The following is a 25,311-nucleotide window of genomic DNA, read 5'->3' as shown; positions in this document are numbered from 1 at the left end:
ACAGATCGTACGATTGCCAAATCGATCTGGTGCCCGGTGCACAACCCCCTTGTAGCAGGATTTATGCCCTTACTGAGCCGGAGAGTCTGCATTTGAGACAATATTTAGATCAATACCTAGCCAATGGTTTCATTCGCCCGTCAAAGTCTCCGGCATCCTCGGCTTTGTTCTTCGTGCCAAAAAAAGAAGGCGACCTTAGAACTTGTATCGATTACCGCGCATTGAACCAGATAACTGTTACAAATCGTTACCCTCTGCCTTTGATCCCTGAACTCCTTGACCAGGTGAAGGACGCTTGCATATACACCAAGTTAGATCTCCGGGGGGCTTATCATCTGGTACGAGTAAAAGAAGGCAACGAATGGAAAATGGCCTTCCATACAAAATATGGACTATTCGAATACCAGGTGATGCCTTTCGGGTTGTGCAACGCGCCTGCTGCCTTCCAATTCTTCATGAACGATGTCCTTCGGGAACTCTTCGATGTCTGTGTTTTCGTGTATATCGATGACATTCTGGTGTACTCCTCTTCGGAATCAGATCACAGAAAACATGTCAGGGCCGTCCTTAAGAAATTGCGCCAGCACAAACTGTTTGCAAAACTGGAAAAATGCGTTTTCCATACCACCGAGATTGAGTTTCTTGGATTCATCCTGACACCTAAAAGGGTCCGAATGGACTCACGGAAATTGGATGCCATCCTCAAATGGCCATCACCTAGTTCGGTGAAAGGTGTCCAAAGCATGCTTAGTTTTGCCAATTTTTATCACAGGTTTATCCCGGAATTTTCACGGGTGGTGCAACCCATCACTGCACTCTTGCGGAAGAATAAACGTTTTGAATGGACCGAGGAAGCTCAACAGGCCTTTCAGGAATTAAAAGCTAAATTTACGTCCGCACCTATTTTGAAACACCCGCGTCCTGATCTCCCATATATAGTCAAAACCGACGCATCCAGCTTAGCCATGGGAGCTGTCCTGTCTCAGAGAGACCCCGAAACCAACCAACTGCACCCCGTAGCATTTTGGTCCAGAAAGTTCTCGCCGCCGGAGATAAATTATGCAATCACCGATAAGGAATTATTAGCCATTAAGTCCGCCTTTAAGGCTTGGCGGTATTATCTTCTTGGCGCAAGGCATACCATCACCGTGATCACTGATCACCGAAATTTACAATATTTAAAAACTGCCAAGGCTCAGTCTTCACGACAGCTCCAATGGGCTTTATTCTTTGCTGAGTTCGATTTTGTAATCACTTACCGTCCCGGCTGTAAGAATGGCAAAGCGGACGCGCTATCTCGAATTGGAATGGGAGAAATGGACACAAACTCAGAACCTGTGCCGATAATTCCCGAACAAAGAATCTTGGGGATAACCACTTTACAAACCCTTGAAGACATTCAAGCACGGGTAAAACTATTCCTGGACTCTTCAGCCTTGCAGGATTGGATCAAAAGGGGGTCTGACTTTTCAATCAACGATGGCTTACCTTACTTCCGAGGACGTTTATTTTTGCCAGAAAAGGAATTGCAAGAACTGGTTATTTCCCGTCATCACGATACTCTGATGGAAGGACATCCTGGCATTGCCAAAACAGAGGAAAAAATTAAACGACAATTCTGGTGGTCTTCCTGGCGAAAGGATATTAAATCTTTCGTGATGTCCTGTGGAGTTTGCGCCCAAAACTAAGGTCAAAAAACAAAACCCACAGGTCTTCTTCAACCCTTAGACATTCCACCAGCACCCTGGCACACCTTGTCACTAGATTGTATCACGGACCTGCCCTCTAGTAATGGATACCATGCTATTCTGGTTGTGGTGGATTTATTTTCCAAGATGGCCCATTTTATTCTGTTGAAAGGATTACCTTCAGCTTTTGTTCTTGCCAAGGAATTCCTCGAAAATATCATCCGTCTGCATGGATTCCCATCCATACTAATCTCCGATCGGGGAAGAAAGTTTATTTCTCATTTTTGGAAAAAGTGTTGTCAACTGGCACAAATCGACGTAAGACTCTCAACCAGCCACCACCCACAGCCCGATGGTCAGACAGAGAGAACGAACCAGACCCTGAACAATATCTACGATGTATGTTGCACCAATCGGAGGGTAATTGGAAGGATTTTTAATGGGTGGCTGAATATGCATACAATAACTCGATACACTCTGGAACTGGTCAGAGCCCCTTTTATACCCTATATGGACATCCCCCTCGTACTTCAGACTTGGACTCACCTTTGAGCCTCGAAATGCCCGCAGTGGACCATTTGCATTCTACGATTACTCAAGCCTTCAAGGATGCTACTGCACACTTACAACATGTGAAAGGGAAATACAAAAAGAATGCGGATCTGCATCGAAAGGAGGCGCCTCCATACCAAATAGGGGATCAAGTATGGTTGGCTACCAAACACTTATCGCTCAAGGGACCTTGGACTTTTAATCCAAGGTATTTAGGCCCTTACTTGATCAAAGCTGTAATTAACCCAGTGGCAGTCAAGCTAGATCTACCAGCTAACATGCGGATTCACCCCGTTTTTCATGTGTCGCTTTTGAAACCAGTGCAACCAGGAACCAGATTAATAAAGCCACCAGAACCAATCCAGATAGATGGGGAGCCTGAATTCGAGGTGAAGAACATTTTGGACTCTAAGATCTCAAAATCAAAACTTTTCTATCTAATTGATTGGAAGGGGTACGGCCCTCAGGAAAGATCTTGGGAACCCAGCGACCACCTACATGCACCTCGGCTAGTAAAAAGGTTCCATCGGAATTTCCCGAACAAACCGAAACCTCCTGAGGGAACGACCTTGGGAGGGGCCTTGGGGGGGAGTGCTGTAATGATGCTTACCCCCGGAGCACCAGGCCAGGCCCAGCACCCCCAGGAGCAGGCATCACACCCCGGGTAAAAGCCCAGCGGCCCTTTATAGGGGCTCTTTGGACTCTGTCCTGGCACCGTTGGCGCCAAGCTCATGTTGGACATCAGTCCTGGCGCCATAGGCGCCAGGCTCATATGGGGAAGTGTTTGGGTGCACTTACCTGAAGCAGACCATGCTGCACACTCACCTGATGCAGACCATGCTGCATGAAGAACCAAGCCAAATGAGGCTTAGGAGGGACTATTTTTCTGAAGGAACTATTTTGTTACTTGGGTGGGGCTGTGGAAGAACATTCACCTGGAACTTCTTCCAAGGCTATTTAAGCCACGCCCGGACAGCCACACGTGCTTCGCGTTGTTCTGCATCCCAGCAGCTGAACGCTCACCGTGTCTGCTCCTGCACCTGGACTCCAGCCACGCCCGCCTCGAACCTGGAACACCTGTAAGGAAAGAAGAGAAGAGAAAGGTGAAAACCAAGAACGTATTCAACCTTCTTACCTGCATCCGGAATCTTCACGCCAGCATTCTTGAAGGAAGACTTCCATTTAAAAGCACTGCGTTGCTCGCTGCAGCGCCGCGCTTCACTCACCTGTTCCCGAGACGCTGCCCGGCTCCATCGCGGCTCTCAGCACCAGTCGCCACATCTCTGCACCTAGGGAAGAGAAGAAGAGACAAAAGGTGAGCAAGGGAACACAGGAGGAAAGCCGAATTTTCAGCCATATTACTTACCGGCTTCTCTTGGTGAACCATTCCACATCTCGGGTCGGCGCCGCATCTTTGGCAGGTACCGCACCCCGGCCCCTATGGGGAAAGGACAAAAGACATTACTGGGGAATTATAAAGACATTTAGAGGGGTCACCCTCAGCACTAACTCACCAGATTTTACCACCGGAAATTTAACCCCTCAACGCATCGCCTTTGTTCTGCACCTGAAATAAAGGACAGATCACAGGTTAGGAAAAACAACATAAAAGGAGGCTCACACTTGAACTTTTGCATCTCCATACTTACGGCGTATCGCTCAGAAAAGTCAAGTGGATTTGCCAGCGCCATTCTGAAAACCAGTGAAGTAACTGGACGAACGCGCGCCCCTCACCAGAAGCAGGATGGAGAGTTCATCCTTCCAAACCATAAGGTGAGCTTAAACCGGGGGTTTAGAGGAGGTCAGAGAAGAACGAAGGGGGAAAGGGGGGAGCAAGCACACTATTCAGCAGACAGTTAATCCCCTTTCTCATTTGCAGAAGGATATTCCTATGGGCCAGACAAGCAAGATTTGGGGGTCCTGTTCAATCGGTGGTCCGAATTCTGCGCATCACGCTTGAAGAGGCCACAGCAACCCAGACCAGACCAGCGCCTCTGTGGGAGCCAGGTGAGCATTACAGATGGTCTCATACATCACCTCGCATATTGTGATGGTTAAACTTGTTACAATAGTAGATGATTGACTATATCGACCCGGATAATGGGTCAGTCATACTTTGTACAGATTATATCATCTTGTATCATTGAAGTGGGCATATGTGTCCATTGACCATTAGCATTTTATCACAATAAAATATGCAAAATATTTGCATTGAATCACATTATTAAAGGAATTATAAAAAGCAATACATTTCACTGTCTGTATTCAAACCAAATTTCAAAGTCTGAAACTGACAAATAAGTCTGGCTTCTGATTGCCTTAATGCTAGCTCAAGGTTACCTCATCTGATGCCTAGTCTTTCCTGTTTTAAACCAATGAATCTGATCCCTTTTTTGTCAGCCATTTGGTGTTCTTGTTGCCAATGTATGGCTAGTGGTAAGTTCAGATTTTGACTGCTAATACCTGCAAAGTATTCACGAATTCTTGTACGAAGTTGACGGAGCGTACTTCCAATATATACTTTGTGACAAATACATATAATGGCATATATTACATGTTTAGTGCGGCAGTTAATATTCTGTTTAATGTTCAAATGACTTCCATGGTCATCATGAAATTCTCTTGTCGGTGCATGTGCATATGGACACATGGAACATGTGCCACATTTCCTAAATCCAAAGCTATCTGGGGTGAGCCAGTTAGATGGCTGGCTGTCACTAATGCTTGGGAGCAGTGAAGGGCTGACAATATTCCTCAATGTTTTTGCTCTGGTAAACACGATTTGTGGTTTCTTCTGTGTGAAACATTTCAGGTCAGGATCCAATTGTAATAAATGCCAATTCCGATTAAGTATTTTCCTGATCTTGGAGTGGTCATTTGAATATGTTGTAATAAATCTCACATTTTCAGATTGACTTTTTGGGGTTTGTTTTTTACACAAGATTTCCGACTGTTTTAACGCCTAAGCTTTATCAGCGGCTTTTCTAATATGTTTGGTATTGTAGCCTCTTTGCTTGAATCTTGTTGATAATAACTCACATTCTCTTTGAAAATGCGAATGTTCTTTACAATTACGTCTTGCACGAATGAACTCTCCTGTCGGAATGTTGTTCTTGACCTTTTGTAAATGACAACTGGTTGCACATAAGGTTGAATTGACTTCAGTTGGTTTACAAAATGTTTTGGTGTATATTTGGTTGTCCTTAATGTAGATTGTCAGATATAAGAAATTGACTGATGCAGCATCTATTTCTGAAGGGAACTGTATTCCATATTTGTTGGTGTTGATACATTCTATAAATTGTTCTAGTAGCTGCTTTTCTCCTCTCCAGATCAGGAGAATGTCATCAATATAGCGAGCCCATAGAATTACATGCTCGCTGAATTGACTGTCATTATAGACTACGTCATCCTCTAGCATCCCCATGAATAAATTGGCTAATGCCGGTGCATATTTTGTGCCCATTGCCACTCCCTGTCGCAGGTGGTAGTAGTCTCCAATAAACATAAACACATTCAGTTCCAATGTTGCTTTCAACATTTCCTTTAACATGTGAATTTGCTGAAAATGCGATGCGCTGGTATCTTTATAAACATAATCTATGGTTTGGATGGCTAAATGGTGGTGTTGGATAGATGTATATAGTGCTCGGACGTCAAGCGATGCAAGGATAAATTCAGGTTGCCACTGAATATTGTTCAGGATCTGTATTGCATGAGTAGTGTCTTTCAAATATGCCTTAAGTTTGAGCACTTGTGGGCTGAGAAGTTTGTCAATGTATTCGGATATGTTTTCGGTTGCTCCTCCATTGCCACTAACTATTGGCCTGCCTTCTGGTATTAGTTGATAGGTTTTGTGCACCTTTGGCAAGAAATAAATTGTTGGCATACGTGGATGTTGAATGAACAAGTATTTTTTCTCTTCATCTGTTAAATTGCCCTGTCGGTGCCAATGATTGATCATTTGCTGTAATTCCAGGACAGTATTTGCATATGGGTTGGATGGCAACTTTTCGTAGCAGTCGGGGGTCGATAAGTGTTGGTATGCCATAGTTAAATAATCCTGTCGGTTCATAACAATAATGTTGCCCCCTTTATCAGCCTCTTTGATTACTATGTTATTGTCTTTCTTGAGATTTTCTAAAGATCTTTGTTCAGATAAATTCAAATTATGTCTGGCTTTGATGTGGCTGTTATTTTTATGAGCTAACCGTTGTATGTCATTGAGTACTGCCTTGTGGAATGCATCAATAACATTCTCTGGTGCAAATTGGGGTGTGAATTTGGATTTCGTCTTGAGTTCCAATCTGTCATGGATCCTGACACAACTCTGAGTTCCTGCAGTGTATGTGTGATTTCATATGTTTCCGGCTCCTCAATGTCCCTTAGCATATGTATATTTTCAATGCCTTGCATAGTTAGTTGGCTTTCCTGTACTGTTGCTGGTCCTGATACATGCTTCTTAATTTGGGTGGCAAAAAACTTTTTTAGTTTCAATTTTCGTATGTATTTGAACAGATCAATTTGTAAGTCAATAAGATTGGCTCTACATGTGGGAGAAAATGATAATCCTTTGTTGAGAACGGCAACTTCTTCACAGGTAAGTTGTTTGTTTGATAGAGTGAGTACCAGGTTATTCATTTGCGATTCCTTGCATCCCTTGTGTTTGCTCGTGTAAGTCTTCTGAATTCCTCTTGTGTGTCGGGATTTTGAATGTTTCCTATTCCCCCTCCTTCCTCTCCTCCTAGTATAGGTGGACCACTCTGAGATATGGTAGGAAGACGAAAACGGACTTGCTTTGTGGGAACGTCTCTGTTACCCTTCTTATATCTACGGATCTGGTTAATGAAACCCGATTTCTCCGGAATGGGAATCGTCCGATCTGCACCTTCTGTAGGTGGTGGTGCGTCCTCAGTGTCTGATGATCCTGATGATGTATTGGGTGTACTGGTCTTCGATATGGGTTTGGTATATTTGTTATATTTTTCTTGGAACGTGTAGACTCTATCCTCTTGATAGTCCCGTTCCTCTCTGAATTTTTTTTCTTAGTTTTCGAAGTTTAATTTCGTCTTGATAATCCTTTAAGATCTCATGTAATTTCAAATAATTCTTCTCCTTCGTGACCTCTAAAGACTTCATTTCAACAATTTCTTTCTTGATGGACTCGATCAGTGTAGTGACTTTTTTGTGTTCTCTAGACGCATGTTCAATATGAATTTCTAGCATATTTCTGGAACTGGTAGCCACATTTTGGCAAACCTCTGGGTATTTGTTGATTGGTGAGGTAATTTTTGAGAGATATGATTTCCCAATACTTGTCAATTTCTTTTTTAGAGGCTCGTTCTAACTTGATAAATTTGTACATTAGATCTTCTGGTTTAGTGGTACTATTAGTGAATGCATGCACGTTGTTACCCCGTGCGGTGAACAGATTTTTGGACTCTTCAACTCTGTTAAGTAAGTAATCTGCCATCTTGCTGGTCTTTTTTCCTTTTTTCTCTTTTTTTCTGTTCATACTCTTCACCTTACACATCCTCCCCTTCGCCCATCCCTTATGCTCTCTGTCCATTATTAAATTGTGACATGTATAATATTATTGTTGGCAAATTATGTAAACTAATGGTTAATCTTCATTATTTACTGTTGTATTTTGGTCTGTGCACTTGACGAATTACATTGTCAAATATGTAAATATATTTAACAGCCCTGGTTTGAGAAAGGCACAATGTAAAGTTGCCGAAACACGTGTTACCATGAAGGGCACTTAATAATAAATCTCGACTTACCATGAAGGGCATTTACAAATAAATCTCAACTTTGGAGATACTATCCAACCGGTTTGACGCATTTGTATGAAAGAGAGTCTTTATTACATGTGTTCAACATAGAGGTTGGAGTGTGTACCTCTATCTCTCTTACCAAATGCAACATATACATTGATCAGTGAACGTATGTGAATTTAATACCACGTCGCAGAAGGTGAAGGTCGGCGTCAATCCACTCCACTTTTTTTGTATTTAGATACCACAAACCATGCTACCACCACCCCACCCGTCTAAACAAAGAAGCTTTCAAGGACATGCAACAAAACATCTTTATATAACAGCATTAAAGGAACTTTAATTGAGGGGTGTGCACGAGAGGCATCATATGTGATGCAGGAACCAAGGGTTTAATTGAACAAGCCACTTCATTGGCTGCAGTCGCTGGAGGGGCCTGCTCTCGGGCCAGTCGGGCATCCTCCCCGGCCCCACTGTAGGCCTCTGAAGCTACTGCTTTGGCAGCTGATGCATGCTCTCAGCCAATTGGGCCTCCTCTCTGGCCCCAGTGTAGGCCTCTTCAGTGGCCACAGCTGCTGCAGAGGCCTGCTCTCAGGCCGTCAGGCATCCTCCCTTGCCTCTCTCTTTGCTGATTCTACCTCCGTCAACAGGTCTTCCCTCAGCTGATTGGCTGCCACCAATTTGTGTTGTACATCCACATCCTCCATGGACTGTTAGGCATCCCCCAGCATTGACCCAAGTGACTGATAGGTCTCCAGCATTTCCTTCCCACTGGCCTCCCTCCATGTCTGTGCTGCCTTGATGGCTGTCAGTCTCTCAAAGAAGTCTGCCAATTGACCAGCAGCCAGAGGGGCAGGTGCAATGGGTACAGGACATGAAATGTATGGTCTGCAGTTAGCCGATAACAAGAGGTCCCTGGGAGATGTGCAGCACAACCCTAGCTGCCCGTGGAAGTGATGGCTTCACAGAAGTGGCAGTGATGTTCTCCACCACCACCACCAGGGTGTCCCCTGGACTCAGCAGCGGGATGCGATATGGGCCATGGTGACATTATCTAGGGCGGTGAGAGTCGTCTGAGTGTTCTAGCCACTGTGGCCATGCATTTGTGCTGTATGACTTGTGGAGGGCCCGGCCTCAATGATTTCAACTGGGGGTTGCAAGGTGTCCTCTAAAGCTTCACCCTTCACTGTGTCATGTTGGCAGGTTGGCTTGCCCAATCCGGTATCCAGTGATATATAAAACATCGAAAACCATTTTCAACAAAATGGAAATACTGAAAAAACACTGATTTTTTACATAACCCCCCCCAAATAAAAAATAAAGAAAATATATATTTTTTTTGTGTTTAAGTTTCGTTAAAAATGTTTTTGGTAAAACATTTTTCGAAAACATCAGATAGATCCGCCCACTCACTGGTGTCACTGGCATCCCCATCATCAGTTTACCTATCCTCCCCAGTGGCATCTACATACCCTGTGAACGAGTAGGCAATGCCAGTTTTGCTGGTACACGCAGAAATATGAACACCATTCACAAATACAGCAAATGTGCTATCTAGACAGTGGGCAGTGAAGTACGCTGTCTACTTCGTGCTTATTTGCTGGAGTTATGTGTACCTGCAGTATTGGGCATGTAGATCGTTGTGTGGCTTGCCATGTGCAACAGCACAGTATGGGGTGACTTCACCACATTGAGAGGGGTAATTGGGCACTGTATGGTGGCAAACAGATTATGGAGGTATATCTTTAATTTGTGGAACATGGTCATTGGATTCCATTCAGCCACCCTGCGCATTTCTACCACATTCCTATGGGTGAGATTACTTGAGCACATGAATTCACAGATTTGCCATGAACATGTGTCACATGACTATCCCGATTTCACATATCCTTTGCTCTATTGAGGTCAACACAACATTGTTGTCATGCTGCATAAAGCCACTCAATGTTACGATGTAAGGGGCATTTGTGTGATTTTGTAGACATGCCACAAGGAGCCATTTTGAGACAGCACTTCCATGCATACATGTCCCTTTAGTGATTTTGCCCATTGCTCTTCTCAGTGCATGTGTCCCTGACATCCTGTCCTTGCTCAAAGTAGTACCATGCATATGATGATACCACATAGGGACATTGATGACACCAGACCACTCCCTCTGTCACCTTCCACCACCTCCCTGACCTCAAAAACAGACATTGTAACCCCATCACCTAACCCCTTCTCCCCTCCACTTCCCCCACTCTACCCCCTCCGTTAGTAAATTGCTGGCTGTACTTATTGTTCTAATGACTTGTTTCATGTTTTAATTATGCTTCTCTCACTTTTCTACATGTTTTTAATCTGTAAAGCACTTTGGCTTAAAGCGCTATATAAATTCAATAAACATAAACATATGTATCATGAGTAGGGCTATGGATTAGATTCCTGTAGCAGCCCAGTGTCTCTGATATATGTTAATGGCCATGGTATTTCATGCATATCCATGCGCCTATGGTTGAGTGGTGGGGGTGAAATGGGGATGTTACTGTTACTCACATCACATTTTGGTAATCCCCTGTTTCACAGTTGATTGGTCTGGAGTGCATGGGCAGGATGTGGTCACTCATGGTTACTTTCTTTTTCTTCTATATCATGTGGAAATGCAGGCATGGATGGTGCCAAATAATGGACCGGCGTATGTGGATGTGTTGTGCATCTTGAGGGCATCGTCTTTACTGTGGTGTAAGTACCTGCATGTCATGTGACAGGATACACATTGAATCTACACCATTTGTTGGGACGGGTGTGTGTCTGCATGGCACACTTTCATGTGCCTTCCAGGAAGCACCTGGGATGTTGGTGATAAGGGCCACTTTACCACTGCCTGTGAAGCACAGTTGGATATGCTGTGCTTGTGTTGTTCAGTGTGCTCAGGTGTGCAAATACACATGTTCCATCTCATGCAGTCATGGAAATTGGGGTATGGGGTACATTCAGGCACCATCAGGGCGATGTCTTGAGTGTATGTCTATGGGTGTTTCAGGTCTCCCTGTTGATGGTGACAGAGGGGTGCATCTCAGGTCCTGTGGGTTCATTATAGATCATGGATTGGTATTGGACTCTCAAAAAATTCACTCAAGAGGCGTTACATGAATATATCTAATGCCGTATATCGCATGCATGCAGTTTACTCACCCTAAACCCACTGAAGCGGCATTACATGACTATATCTCGTGCATGCAGTTGGCTCACCCTCAACCCTAGTCTCTACTCCAATTCTTTCAAGGATGCCAACATCCATGACAACAAGCATCTGCTCCTTCCATGGCTGAAGGTCCAGAAGTGGTGTTGGTGATCCTCCTCCTGTGGCAGTCCTGGTGATTTGCAACCAGCTTTTGGGTACGCCTCTTGAGGTCCTGCCAGCAATTCTGGATCTGGGCCACCTTGCAGGGTGTAGTTGCTATGGCATTTCTATTTAGCAATATGGCCTGCCAGATCTTAGTGTCCTGTCGTAGTAGGATCTTTGAATGTGCAGAACCCACCAGGCTGTCAGCCTTCTTTGTTGCACCCTCCACCAGGACCTTCAGCTCCTCATTGGTGAACTTGGTGCAGTGTTCCTCGGCATAGTCTTGGTATGTTACTGGTGTTGTTTGGATGACAAGGTTACACTCTACTCAGGCAGGGAGTTGCCAAGTGGTTGGTGACTCAGGAGCAGGATATTGTCCAAAGAACTGGTGTTTGGAGGACGACAGAGGATGTGATGACTCTGGGGCAAGCAAGGGAGGTTCTAGAAGGCAGTGCATGGATGGTGGTGCCAGGAGCAGGGGGCGGGGTTTGTGCAGGTATTTGTGGTCAAGGGATGTCAGGGGTTCCTGGGGTCAAGGAGTGTTTGGGGGTCCTGGTAGCAGGGGATGTCTAGGGATGCCTGGGGGTCTTGGGGTCACAAGATGTCAGGGGGTCCTGAAGGCAGTGGATGTTAGGGGGTCCTTGGGTCAAGGGATGTTAGGGGGTCCTGGGACAGAGGGTATCAGAGGCTCCTGGGGTCAAGGGATGTTGAGGGGTCTTGGGGAGAGGGCATGTTAGGGGTCGTGGAGGCAGGGGATGTCAGTGGTACCTGGGGTCAAGGGCTGTTAGTTGGTCAAGCAGGGGGTATCAAGGGGTCCTGGGAGCAGGTAGTGTCAGATCTGCCCAAGGGACAGGGGGGGCCAGGTGGTCCTAGAGGCAGAGGATAGGGGGGCCCTAGTGCATACATTCCAATCCTCCCTATTTGGGCAGCAGACTCACCAAACATTTTGCTATTTTTGGCATGCGGCGAGGCATTTATAATTGCCCGCCTTTCGTTTTAAGTTTCCCTGGCTCCGCCGGGCCGGGGGGCCCAGAAGACTCAAAGCGAAAGCACCAGCAATTATAAATACAATGCTGTTGTATTTATAATTAACGTGCCTTTCGTTTAAAACGGAAGTCGCTGCAATTATGAATACTTCAACGGATGCCGACAGAGTACTCATAATTGCTGCAACTTTCGTTTTCAGTTTCCCGTGCTCGGGAAATTTGAAAACAAAGTCAAAGCAATTATGAAAACTCAGCCGGCGGCAGGCGAAGTATTTATCATTGCTGTGCCTTTCATTTTACGTTTTCTGTGCTTCCCTGGGGTTAGGGAGCACAGAACACGTAAAATGAAAATCAAGGCAATTAATGTGGTGGCTGCCTCTCTTCATGTTAAGCTCTGCTCTCTGGCAGCAGTAAGCAAAAGCTCCCAGTAGGGGGCTTTTGCTTGATTAGTGCCGCAACAGCAGTGCTGCGATGAATAGAGGAGGCTGCTTCTTTACACAAAATGGATGCCCCCGTTTAAAAACTTTGAGCCCAATTTCCCCAAAACGTTACATAGGAACTTTCTTTAAAAATATATTTTTTATATATTTTTGATTATGCCCCATTTCTTTAAACAATAACTTTATTGAGTGAACTACCCCCTTAAGCGTAAACACCTCAGGGTTACGCTGGTCAGTTGGTGAGTGGTGTTGAGGAAGTAAACCATGGAAAATTATACTTTATACCCAATAGGCACGTGAATTAAATACAAATGTGCTCGATTCTCAACTTCGCTTTAGCTTCTGGACCATTAATTTTTCTGCTGCTGCATTATGCCTTGTGGAAACCGGGACAAAAGGACACTAGAAGAGCATCAGCTGTGCTGGGGCGAGGCACATTTGCTTGTGCACGTCTTATACACGCCAATAGTGAATTTGGATAGTTGCTGGGAGTCTGTTGCTGGGAGCTTGGAACAAGGTTTTGCAAACAATTCCAGAGGCAGAAAGTTTCAAACTTTAACTGTTCTATTGTTTCTTTTGCAGGTATTAGTGGTTTTGGGAACATGTTCCCTGTCGGTAATAATACACAATGCTAATTTACTCTGGTTATGTAATATATCTGCACAATCATCATCACATATGTTCTGTGTCAAGGTTTTAGTCACAGTGGGGGACTGCTTTAATTTGAGCATGTGTTTTACTATTTTAATGTATTGTGATTATAGTTTCTTCCACTTACTTTCTGTATCTTGCCAATCTGGTCTGATAGTGTGTCTAGTAGGCGAGTTTTCATGAAATCGGATACTTTCACCACTCGTCCGTCAATGTAGAAACTGTAACAAAATCAGAAATAATTTAGCAATGAAAATGTTATTTAGTGCAGAGCAACGTTATTTTTTGCGAATGCGTTATGCTCTTTGACATTTCACAGATAAATACATTAATGACGACTCAACTAAATGAGTTGAACGTCTTTGCCGTGCCTTTGTGTTTTCCTGGTTCAAGCCTATCATAAATTCAAAACTGTAACATTTGAAATACGGAAGGCGGCAAACAATAACCTTTGATTGTATTTCAATTTCACACTGTGTCAGTGGAAAAATCTCAGCTGTAAAACGCACTATTAAAATCATAATATCAGTTTGTAAGTAAAACACAGTTTAACACTCAGCATTTTTTTAACATTTCATTCTTTTACAGACATGTCAGCGATTATCTCGAGCAAGCCATTAGATTCAGTTTCACGAGTATCCATTTTACTAAATAAGGCTGCCTCCAGCATACTGCTTTCTTTCTACCAGTCAATACGCCAAACCGCCAACATCGCTATGGGGCATGAGTACATCGTCTTCTTAGGGTGTGACACATTGGGACTGGGCAGGGGCCACAGTGGATGCCCATACGGCAGCATGCAGAGATCTTAAAGGGTCCTGTTTCTTGATACCATGTCCATTGCCAATCCTTAAAACACGTCCACTGTTCCCAAGAGTTTTAAACAATTGATGGATAACTTTATAATGCCCAACTCAGCACTTCCAATGATGCAAAACTAAAACTTTTCACCGAACATTCGACGGAAATGCACCCTTAATTAAATAAACATGTGTAGGCGTCAAAGCTGCACATTTATATTTTCTGGCATACCATTGGCGAAAATGAGTATTGGGACATCTAAATTAGGGCCACTTTAGAACTATTCTATGATTTATCTGAATTTATATTGCATAGCATTTCTGTAACTGTGCAATTCTCCATTTTGAATTACACTATACAACTGAATAGATAGATGATTTTTTTCCACAAAAGTAAAGTGTAAAGGTCTGTACAGCAAGGTAGCCCGCAGAAGGATCAAGTTGTCCCATGCTTGCCCTCGCTAGACTAATTTAAGATACTAATTGTATTTCTCTATATTACTACTAGAAAAAAGGGTGCTTTGGGTTAGGATTGAGGGGCACATGCAAGGTGGGCTTATCACTACACACTATGCTTCCCTACGTTTGCTCTCAGGCCCATACCTAGTGGGAAACTGTCTGAAACTATACAGTGTTGTACTTTGGTTCTGGACATTGCATGAAAGAAATTATCAACATCTCTTCATTGCAGTTAGGATTTGTATGGTGTTTTCACCATAGAACATAAAATATTTTAGAAGATATTAAATAGAAAATTGGACAGATGGGGCATCAAAATGTAAATATTAATACTAATAAATTAAATGTTCATAGGAGTATGCATGCTGAAAGTTTAGATAATGTAACTTTAAGTGCAGGTTTTACAATATGCACAGAATAATCAAATGTGTATTAATGGGAAAATCAGTGTACTGTAAATGACCGTTTTACTCTGTGTTCTGAAAAATGTGAGAAAGAATGAGAAATGACTTACCGGTAATGTTGTTTCTATGGATTATTCCTGCGGGAGAATGCAATCAATTGAATAGATGCTATAATAAATATATTGAGCCAAGGTTCCACAGTTTAAAAATGAACAAATAAACCTGAAACCATGGAGTGTTCCTAGATTATCATCTGCGTTCTTGACAGTTTAACACTGCAATCAATAACATACTATGAGTGGCATATTGATGAGTGGCAAAGCTGGTCAAACAGAATCCATTATCTTCAGTTAACCTCCTCGTCAGCAAGTGTAGAAAGCCCAAAACTAATACCATTCTACAGTGCAAATTGCTATTCAGCATATGCCCTTACAGATCAGAAAGCTCTCTCTGCATCCTATGTCACCTGAGAGGCAGGAAATAGAGAATTGGTTGCAAAAAATTGAACTAAATTGTCTTGTCAAAAAGGTTTAAAATGCCTTTAAATCTACTTCACCTGTATAACCATCTAAAATGCCATACCACAGCTCCCCAAAGTCTTACAGCAAAATAAGCGTATGTTCTTTATCGTGACCTTTAATTGCAACCAAGCATACTAAGATTACTGACATTAAGTGAAGTTGTGCAAATTAAATATCAGAATAAAATATTGCAATAGTACATTCAAGAGATATGGGGTGAATTGGGTCATTATTTACTTAGCGAGAGTCTCAAGAAAATGTGGGTTTGCAAATTGTGAGATACACAAAACCTATGTTTACACAGCTGTGGAATTACTATGCCTTAGTTTTGTTATTCAGTGATGTCAGAGGCATACAGGAGGGCTCATTAGGATATAAAACTAGAAATTAAGACCAACACTCCTGTATCCAGCTTTGTGATGTTGAAGAGCCAATCCAAAAAGAGTAGGTGTGAGATGAGTCCCTTTCCCTTTGGTCTAGAGACCAATCAAATTCAGTGACCATAAGCATCAGGTATAGCCACCTTCTCCTTATGGGTAGAGTTTGCTGGGTAATTAAGCTGCAACAAATAGGAAAGAAGAGAGCGTTGTGGGAAAACAGAGAAGCTAAAGATGCAGATTTAGGTCACGATTCATGGAATTCAGCGCAGAAAAGGTGCAAGCGGCTCACGCCGAGAAGGAGCTTGCACCACGCGTGTGCCAGCCATGGCGCAAAGAAACAATTTTGCAGCATGAGTATTCATGGACTTCCTGAAGGATCACTAGCCGTGGCACAAGGAACATCAAGCAACACCAGTAACACCCCCAACACGCCCCCACATGCAGTAAAAAGCCAGCAAAATGCCTAACATGGCGCAAGACCCACGCCATCCCTGGTCCAGCATACAGCCCCCCCAGCCAAATTGCGTGAAAACTCGGTGCATCTGAGGTACGCGCTGAGTTTCCACACGATTCGGTTGGGGTGCGTCCGGGGTACGTGCTGCTTTTCCACCCGATTTGGCTGAGGTGCATCCTGGGGTACGTGCTTAGTTTCCAGGCGATTTGGCAGGGGTGCATCCGGGGTAAGCGCTGAGTTTCCACGTGATTTGGCTGGGTGCGTCCGGGATACACGCTGAGTTTCCAAGTGATTTGGCTGGGGTGCGTCCGGTGGTACGCAATGAGTTTCCACGTGATTCGGCTTGGGTGCGTCCGGGGTACGTGATTTGGCTTGAGTGCATCTGGGGTATGAGCTGAGTTTCCACGTGATTACTCCACCCACACCCCAGCCAAATCGCGAGACACACACAAATCCACTGGAAGCTGACCCCTCCTGATGGGACAGCCACACACCAGCCCACATCCTCTGTGACCACACCCCGCAGGAAGCCCACACAACATGAGACCCCACATCACCCGTGACCACACCCCGCAGGCAGCCCACACCACATGGGACCCCCCCCAACCCTCATCACCTGTGACCACACCCCACAAGCAGCCCACACCACATGGGACACCCTAGCCCCCATCACCTGTGACCACACCCCACAGGCAGCTCACACAACATGGGACCCCCTATCACCAGTGACCACACCCTGCAAGCAGCCCACACCACATGGGACCCCCATCACCCGTGACCACACACTACAGGCAGCTCACACCACATGGGAGCCCATCACCCGTGACCACACCACATGGGACCCCCCTATCACCTGTGACCACACCCTGCAGGCAGCCCACACTAATTGGGACCCCCATTACCTGTGACCACACCCCGCAGGCAGCCGACATCACATGGGATACCCCCAACCCCATCACCCGTGAACGCACCCGCAGGCAGTCCACACCACATAGGACATCCCAATCACCTGTGAAGGCAACCTGCAGCCAGCCCACACCACATGGGACCGCCCCAGACCCCATCAACTGTGACCATACCCCGCAGACAGCCCATACCACATGGGACCCCCCGCAGCCCCATCACCTGTAATCACACCCCGCAGGCAGCCCACACCACATGGGAACCCCCCATCACCCGTGACCACACCTAGCAGGCAGCCCACAACACATCGGACACCTCATCACCCATGAACACACCCTGCAGGCAGCCCACACAACATGGGACAACCCCATCACCCGTGACCACACCCCGCAGGCAACCCACACCACATGAGACACCCCCATCACCTGTGACGGCAACCTGCAGGTGGAACCCGCCTCATGTCCCCCCAACACCCGTGACAGCAACCTGTAGGCAGGCCACACCACATGGGACCCCATCGGACACCCCATCACCCATGAACACACCCTGCAGGCAGCCCACACCACATGGGACAACCCCACCACCCGTGACTACACCCCGCAGGCAGCCCACATAACATGAGACACCCCCATCACCTGTGATGGGAACCTGCAGGTAGGACCCGCCTCATGTCCCCCCTAACACCTGTGACAGCAACCTGTAGGCAGGCCACACCACATGGGACCCCCCATCACCCGTGGCCACACCCTTCAGGCAGCCCACATCACATGGGACACCCCATCACCTGTCAGGGCAACCTGCAGGAAGCCCACACCACATGGAACCTCCTAGCCCCCATCACCTGTGACCACACCCCGCAGGCAGCCCACACCACATGGGACCCCCTCAGCCCCCATCACCTGTGAACACACCACGCAGACAGCCCACACCACATGGGAACCCCCCATCACCCGTGACCACACCCCGCAGGCAGCCCACACCACATGGGATCTCCCCAACCCCCATCACCTGTGACCACACCCCGCAGGCAGCCCACACCACATGAGACACCCCCATCATCCGTGACGGCAACCTGCAGGCAGGCCCCGCCTCATGTCCCCCCCAACAACCGTGACGGCAACCTGCAGGCAGGCCCCGCCTCATGCCCCCCCAACACCTGTGTCGAACCTGCAGGCAGACCCTGCCTCATGTTCCACCACCCCAAACCCTGTGATGGCAATCTGCAGACAGGCCCCACCTCATGTCCCCCTCCCAACACCTGTGACGGCAACCTGCAGGCAGGCCCTGCCTCATGTTCCCCCCAACACGTGTGACGGCAACCTGCAGGCAGGCAGGCCCTGCTTCATATTCCCCCCAACACCTTTGACTGCAACCTGCAGACAGGCCCCACCTCATGTTCCATCCCTCCTCAACACCTGTGATGGCAACCTGCAGGCAGGTCCCGCCTAATGTATCCCCCCCAACACCTGTGACGGCAACCTGCAGGCAGGCCCCCCATACTGGACACCACCTGCATGATGGATGCTGACATAGTGATACAGGTTCACTCCAATGATGGTGTGTTCATGAACTTGCTTGCTGTGTAGTGACCCCACCCTTAACCTCCTCCTCAGAAAATATACAGCAAACAACGAAAATAACACACATGTGGCCCAGAAGCTTCTGTGTCAAAGCTGATCACACGCAATTGCATACTACAACCATATCCCAATATCCACATCACAAAAGTGTATGTCAAAGTGAGGCCCAGCATGCAATGTGACAAAGTAATGTCAAGAGTCCACATGTACAAATACACCGTGACAGATCACAAAGCACCCTAGATATGTGTCACAGAAACAGACATTGGAATGGCGTGTCATGGCATAAGCATCAATGAGCACACATCACCTGAACCAATAACCCCCTAAACATACAAGTGATTTCAGATGCTAGTGAAGCTCAAGTGCCTTACACTGCATCAACCGAATTTGGTGCGAAAATAGTAAACACATCACGTTCACATCACTCACCCTCACAAACACACAAAAGCCCAATACACATTCATGCTGCACATGTGAACTACACCCAAACACCCATACACTTCAATGCACAACAGACTTTGCCCTATGTAAATGAATGTCAAACATGATTCATGCCGGCATGTGTGCAGACACATGAACAACATAGGTCATCATAATGGACACAGAACAGAGAGTAATGAAATGTCAAATGTTTCAAAAAAATGGGCAACCAAACACCACTTTGATAAAAGTTCGGAAAATATATTAAAAACCAGTATTGAAATCATACTCATCTACATTAAAAAAAAAAGCATAAAAAAAACAAAAAGTCATCTTCTACAAATGAAAAAACCAGTGTCGGTCCAAAAAAAAGGGCAAAATCCAAGATGAGGTCCATGTCCTAAATGAAATCCAAATGAAAATCACAAATAAAAAGAAATCCATTACATCATGGGTAACACAAATGGAAAAAAAAAAGAAATACAACTATGTACAAGTAGTACAGGTCCATTGTCCCAAATGCATAACGAAACACTTTTTCAAAACACTCCAAAAAACGTCATCACGAAAAATAACTATATACAAAAAGTGGATCACATTCCAAAAATTCAAAAAAAAAAGGGAAAAACAAATGAAACTTACGCCTAAATAACTATATACAATGACAGCGGGCTAGTCCTTCTCCTCACCATGCTCCCCATAGTTTCTGCCAGGGCATCATCGAACACTGCGTCCACTACCACTTGGCGGGCCTCCGCTTCCCCCTCAAGTGCTTGCAGGGACTCCAACAAGCTCTTCTCAAACTCCCTGAAAGTCTCCTCGAGGACCTCAGCCCACCTCTCTATACGACGCAGTGAAATCTCCTCCCTGGCCATGGTGAGTATAGCCTACCGTGGTCACTGCCGCTCTGCCCAGATCTGCTGGCCCAAACGCTCCAACATGGAAGACATCCTTGTTTTAAGGTCCACGGTTGCCTCCTGCCTGATGGCTGAGACCTGCCTCTCTGCCATTGAAAGCCCAGAGTCCTATAGCCTCCTACTACTAGCCTGCTGCTGCCAAATAGCCCGGTGCCTGCGCCTCAAGGACAGCCTATGGGATGATGTCAACCCCCAGGGCTGTCGTGCACATGCCTTGCTTCTTGGTGCCTGCTCTTCCTCCATTGCCAAAGCTCCTGCCGCCGGCTGGATCTGCGTGGTGACCACCTCGGCTGATCCAACTTCGACTCCTGACTCTGGCAGGGATGTGATCTCCACCAGACTGGCCGCCGGGGTTGGGAAAGGTACACAGGGGGCCCTAGTGGTATCTGGGCCGGAAGACAGCAGGGAGGACGACTGGCGCATAGAGGAGGAAGACAAGGAGGGGGTCACATAAGTGGACAGCCCACACACCCATTGCGAGATCAGGAAATGTGCTAGCCAGTTCAAGAGACGGCAGACCTTATCGTGATGACATGCAAGCCCCCGATTGGCAGCCTGCACATCATCACGGATGGTGCCTGTCCACCTCATGACACCGGCTAGCACAGGTCCCACCCTGTCCCGAATGGTGACATCCACAGGTATTGGTGTTTCCGTTTGCATGTAAACATCCGCCACCTGCTGATGGGTCCGACCTGAGGCATGCCCGCAGGTGCATACTGATGCAGTCGCAGTCCCAGGGCAGGAATAGGCACAGGCCCCTCCACGGCAACCTGCACTGCCTCCTGACCCTGAGCCTGGACTGCAGCAGTCACACCCACGTCATCACACCCGCCGGGCCCCATGGGCTGGGCTGATGCGGCCTCCTCCTCCTCTGCCAACCTGGATGCCTCGCCACTGTCTTCCGCAGTGTCTTGTCCCTGTGCGGGCTCACCTGTCCCTCCCACTGCCGAGGTGTCCACGACCACCATTGCCCTCTTGGACCTACCCTCAGCAGATGGGCGCGTTGGCTAGGACGCAGCACCAGTCTCCTCGCTCCCTGAAGATGACAGTACCTGGGAGCGTGACTGGGCCTTGCGTCTGTGCCTGGTGGAGGCATCCCTGCTATCTTGCTCCACAGCGCGTTCTCTGACATCTTCTTCCATTGTTGCTGTGGATAGGGAAACATTGAACACAAGCATCAGGGTACTGAACATATGTCTGTTTGTCACAAAGCAAATGTACATGAGTGGCACCGATAAAGGTCACAACCATCATCACCCTGCACGACACACAGGTCGCTGCAATCAACACACATGCACAATCATGTCTGTCATTCACAACAGACCATCACATCCTTGCCCAAGCCACTGTCTGTATTAGGGGGAATTCTCAAAATGTGCTAATATCCCTTACCTTTTGAGAACCCCAGCAACTTTGCTGGATTTCTAGGATTTGATTGTTTTTACCTGGGAAGAGTGTGAGCCTTTTTTCCCACTCTTCCATGTATTTTGTGTATGTTTTACTTTTGTGTTCTTTGGTTATGGAGTTACGGAGAGGAGAGGAAGGAAGAGGACTGCTGCAACTCCTGGACGACCGGTGAAGCCCTGCTGCAGGTCCGAATTGCCTGAAACTTCAACAACAGAGAAAACCTTAAAGGTTAACTTCTTCCCTTGAGTTTGGTGCGAACAACCAACGCGCAAGCCACCTGGACACCATCCTATTCTGGTCAAATTTTCATCAGAGTGCTGTTGAATACCAGATAGCCAGAGGGAAGGAAACCAGCTTGTGGACTTTAAGGCACTCACACCTTAAACCGACGTCTTGCTACAGCTTTTGGCCTCTTCCATGGGAAGTGCAAGAACCTCCTGACGTCGTCCTTCTTGTCCCCACGACTGAAGCTCAGGAACAGCGAGATCTGCTCGAACTGCCAGGAACAACTGCCTCAGCTAAAGCTTTCTTCATTGACAAGGTACTGTGCAAACACAGTCCAGAAATCTTTTCGGACATCGAGAAAGTGCGTGAAACTTTCCTCCACTACGATGGCTTGTCCTTCCCTAAACATTTGTCACACATTTTTCGCCTAGCCAAATGATTAAAAAAACTGTGACAACGACGTAACCGTTATATACCAGAACTGTGCTATCCTATACAAAAGACTCTGAACCATTGACTTTGGCCCAGGACTATTGAGAAGAATTGCTGGTTGTATCTAACTGAAACACTTTGCCCTGCCAATGAATGCATTTGGGCTGTCTATCCTTATAACCATGTCTTTTCCCTCTATTATTAAGTATCTAAAGTGCCATTTTGCTCCCACTTCATTTTGGAGCTAAACTTGGTCAGTTACTTACCGGTTGGATTTCTGTGGTGTATTAGTGTGTGTTATTGAACTGCTTATGCTAGATTAATGTTCTCTAAATGACTAAGTAAAAAAAATGTATATTCTTTTACCAAGAAACCTTGAGTAAGTGTATATTTGAATCACTGTATTTGTTGCTACTTTTTGTAACTTATTCTACTGCTCACTTAAACTCCTGAGATAAGTCTGGCTGCTCAGCCATCGCTACCACTTTACTGTGTAGTACAGGCTGGTACCAAAGGCGAAATTGTGCTTACACTTGGAGTCCTAATTGCATGTAGTGTCCTGTGATTCTGCCTAACAGTCTGCACCTCAAAATTGTGCATTCACCTCACATGCCTCATGGCACATACACATCTCACACAAATCAGCTGACAGTCATGAAGCAGGTCATGGAGCTAGCATGTCAGAGTGCACAAGAGGTCAATTTGGCAGCATGAGTCAATCACACAATCTAATGCTCAAGCGACATCCATCCTGGAGTGTTGGCCAGTCACACACTCACTCTTCAGACGCATGCACATATACACCATGCTTGTCCATGATGTTGCCAAAAGCACACATGTGTGACACCTCTAACATGGCCAAGTCCAGACACATGAAATCAACCATATGCACATTGTTACATGTTTCTGTGCATCACACATTGCTACAAAATCACTGTTGTTGTCACACATGCTTGAATGGACTCACATGCAGCACTGTCTGGCACATGCACACAGACATCTGTACAATAGACATACCAGACATAAGGCCAAGGTGCACACTCAAACCATACATCAATATGCACATGCACTATGGTGGACAAGTACACATGGACACTTACCAGTCGACTCCAGTCGGAGTTCCAAATCCCTGACCTGGGCGTACAGCACTGGCTAGAGCCTCTCCAGGACCCGCTTGTTGTCAGTGGTCAACCGGCCCCAGCGCCGTGCTTGGTCCATGCCAGCCTTGATGAGGCGCCAGGCCTTGTTGAGGGTCCTGACTTTGTAGTCCTCCCAGCGCTTGTGGACATGGACGTAGTCGCGGGGTGCCACCCCCTCTACGTTGATGGCACCCACAATGTCCGCACAGATCTTCCTCCGTCCTTCCTTGCCGACTTGCAAAGGTCAGGGGAAGAGGGCATCATAATGCACCAGGACTTGCTCAACCAGGATGTCAACTTCCCTGGCTGAGAAGCTGTCAGCCCTATGCGTCACTGCCGGGGGGGTTGCCACTTGCCTCTGATGATGTTGCTTCAGACATGGCAACCCCTGACGCAGGTGTGGGTGGGCAAGGTGGTCCTGGTGCAGGGCTGTGGAGTGGTGGTCTGGCACGTCGGGTGTCTTCTGGATCAGCAGATGTGCTCACAGGTCCAACAACAGGAGCTCTGGCAATGGCTGTACAGCAGGCACCAAAACTGCAGGGCACGTGGGCAGCAAGCGCACACACAGTGGGCAGGCAGAAGCAGATGGCTCGTAGGAGGCAGCTCAGGGCACTTGGAGGCAGGTACATTGGCTGGTAGGCAGGAGCGTGGGTCTTCTGTGTTACTCGCATGGCCAGTCGGAAATAGAGTGACTCCACAGGTGCAGAAACAGCGCGTTAGAGTGGACTTAGTGGAAAGGGTCTATGCGAGTAAGTTACGTGACACGTGCTGTACATTGGGCGTTAGCGTACAGTATTGGGATAAATCAGTGCGTAGAAGACCATCACACGCTTGTGCTAGCGATAGCGGATGGACGTGTGGATTCTGCGACTCTAGCGTTTCTACGCGATCTCTACCCTACAGCGAGTGCAAGCTTTTTCTTTTGGTGGGGGATTTGCCTCCACACACAAGTGCGTGCTTTTTGATTTTTGTTTTTGAGGCCGACGGTGAGTCTCGTAGGCATTTTACATACTGTGGGTTACCCCGTGTCTCGTGTATCCCCATTTCCAAGGTCATACTACCCTACGTGTCCTTCGCATACGCAATTTTTTGTGTTGCTGGGTGCCACAGCGTAGTTTTTACTTTACACGTGGGTTAACAAGGGGTCGCGTACACGTAATTTTCGTTTTTGGAGTGCCTGTGTGTTACGCGGCCCGTTTATTTTTCCCCAGGGGTTACATTTAGCCTTGCAGGAGCACACTGGTACGTTTAACATCACGTACACTGCACCCTCACTGAAATTGCCTAGGTCAATTGACATCTGCGCCTCCCATTGCACAATTCCATCAGTGCCATGAGTGGGAGGGCAACAAGTGGGAAGGGTGGCCAGGGTGGACATGGCCGATGTGGCCGACTTGCCAGGGACATGCAGGGAGAGCTGTGCCTCCCACCCAACAGGGTCAAGGAAATGCAGTTGATGCAGAAGTCCCAAGCATCCAGGGTCCCTGGGCAGCTGTGTCATCTGATGTCCCTGCCATCTAGGGTCAGGAGCTGCAGGTGCAGCTGTAGCACCCGCTGCCCAGGCTCATGGTAACACAGCCAGCCCTGTTGTGGTCCAGGCACAGGTCCACAGTGACCCAGGTGCAGTAGTCCCTGTCTCGAAGAGGAAGGGACGTGTTGGGAAAGTGGCAGCCACCAGTACCAGGGGTCCCAGAGCAGCAATGTTATCTGCTGTCCCTACCAGCCTGGGTCAGGAAGCTGCAGGGGCCGCTGTAGCACCCGCTGCCCAGTCTCAGGGTCACACAGCCAGCCCTGTTGTGGCCCAGGCACAGGTCCACAGGGACCCAGGTGCAGTAGTCCCTG

The 25,311-nt window shown here is 46.8% G+C and overlaps 1 protein-coding gene across 1 annotated transcript in view; it reads right to left on the bottom strand.

The window, feature by feature from the left end:
- The window catches only part of HPSE2 (heparanase 2 (inactive)), a 2,768,318-nt gene that overhangs the window by 869,159 nt on the left and 1,873,848 nt on the right, over positions 1 to 25,311 (bottom strand). Inside the window, exon 7 of the mRNA XM_069611539.1 lies at positions 13,550 to 13,643. Within this exon, the coding sequence (XP_069467640.1) occupies positions 13,550 to 13,643 (94 nt within the window). The remainder of the gene's footprint in view (positions 1 to 13,549; positions 13,644 to 25,311) is intronic.

Source organism: Ambystoma mexicanum, chromosome 8 (genome assembly GCF_040938575.1).
Source record: "Ambystoma mexicanum isolate Mex_15411 chromosome 8, UKY_AmexF1_1, whole genome shotgun sequence".
Classification (NCBI taxonomy): Eukaryota; Metazoa; Chordata; class Amphibia; order Caudata; family Ambystomatidae; genus Ambystoma; species Ambystoma mexicanum.
Note: the sequence above shows the minus strand (reverse complement) of the source record. Positions and strands in the feature narration are given on the sequence as shown.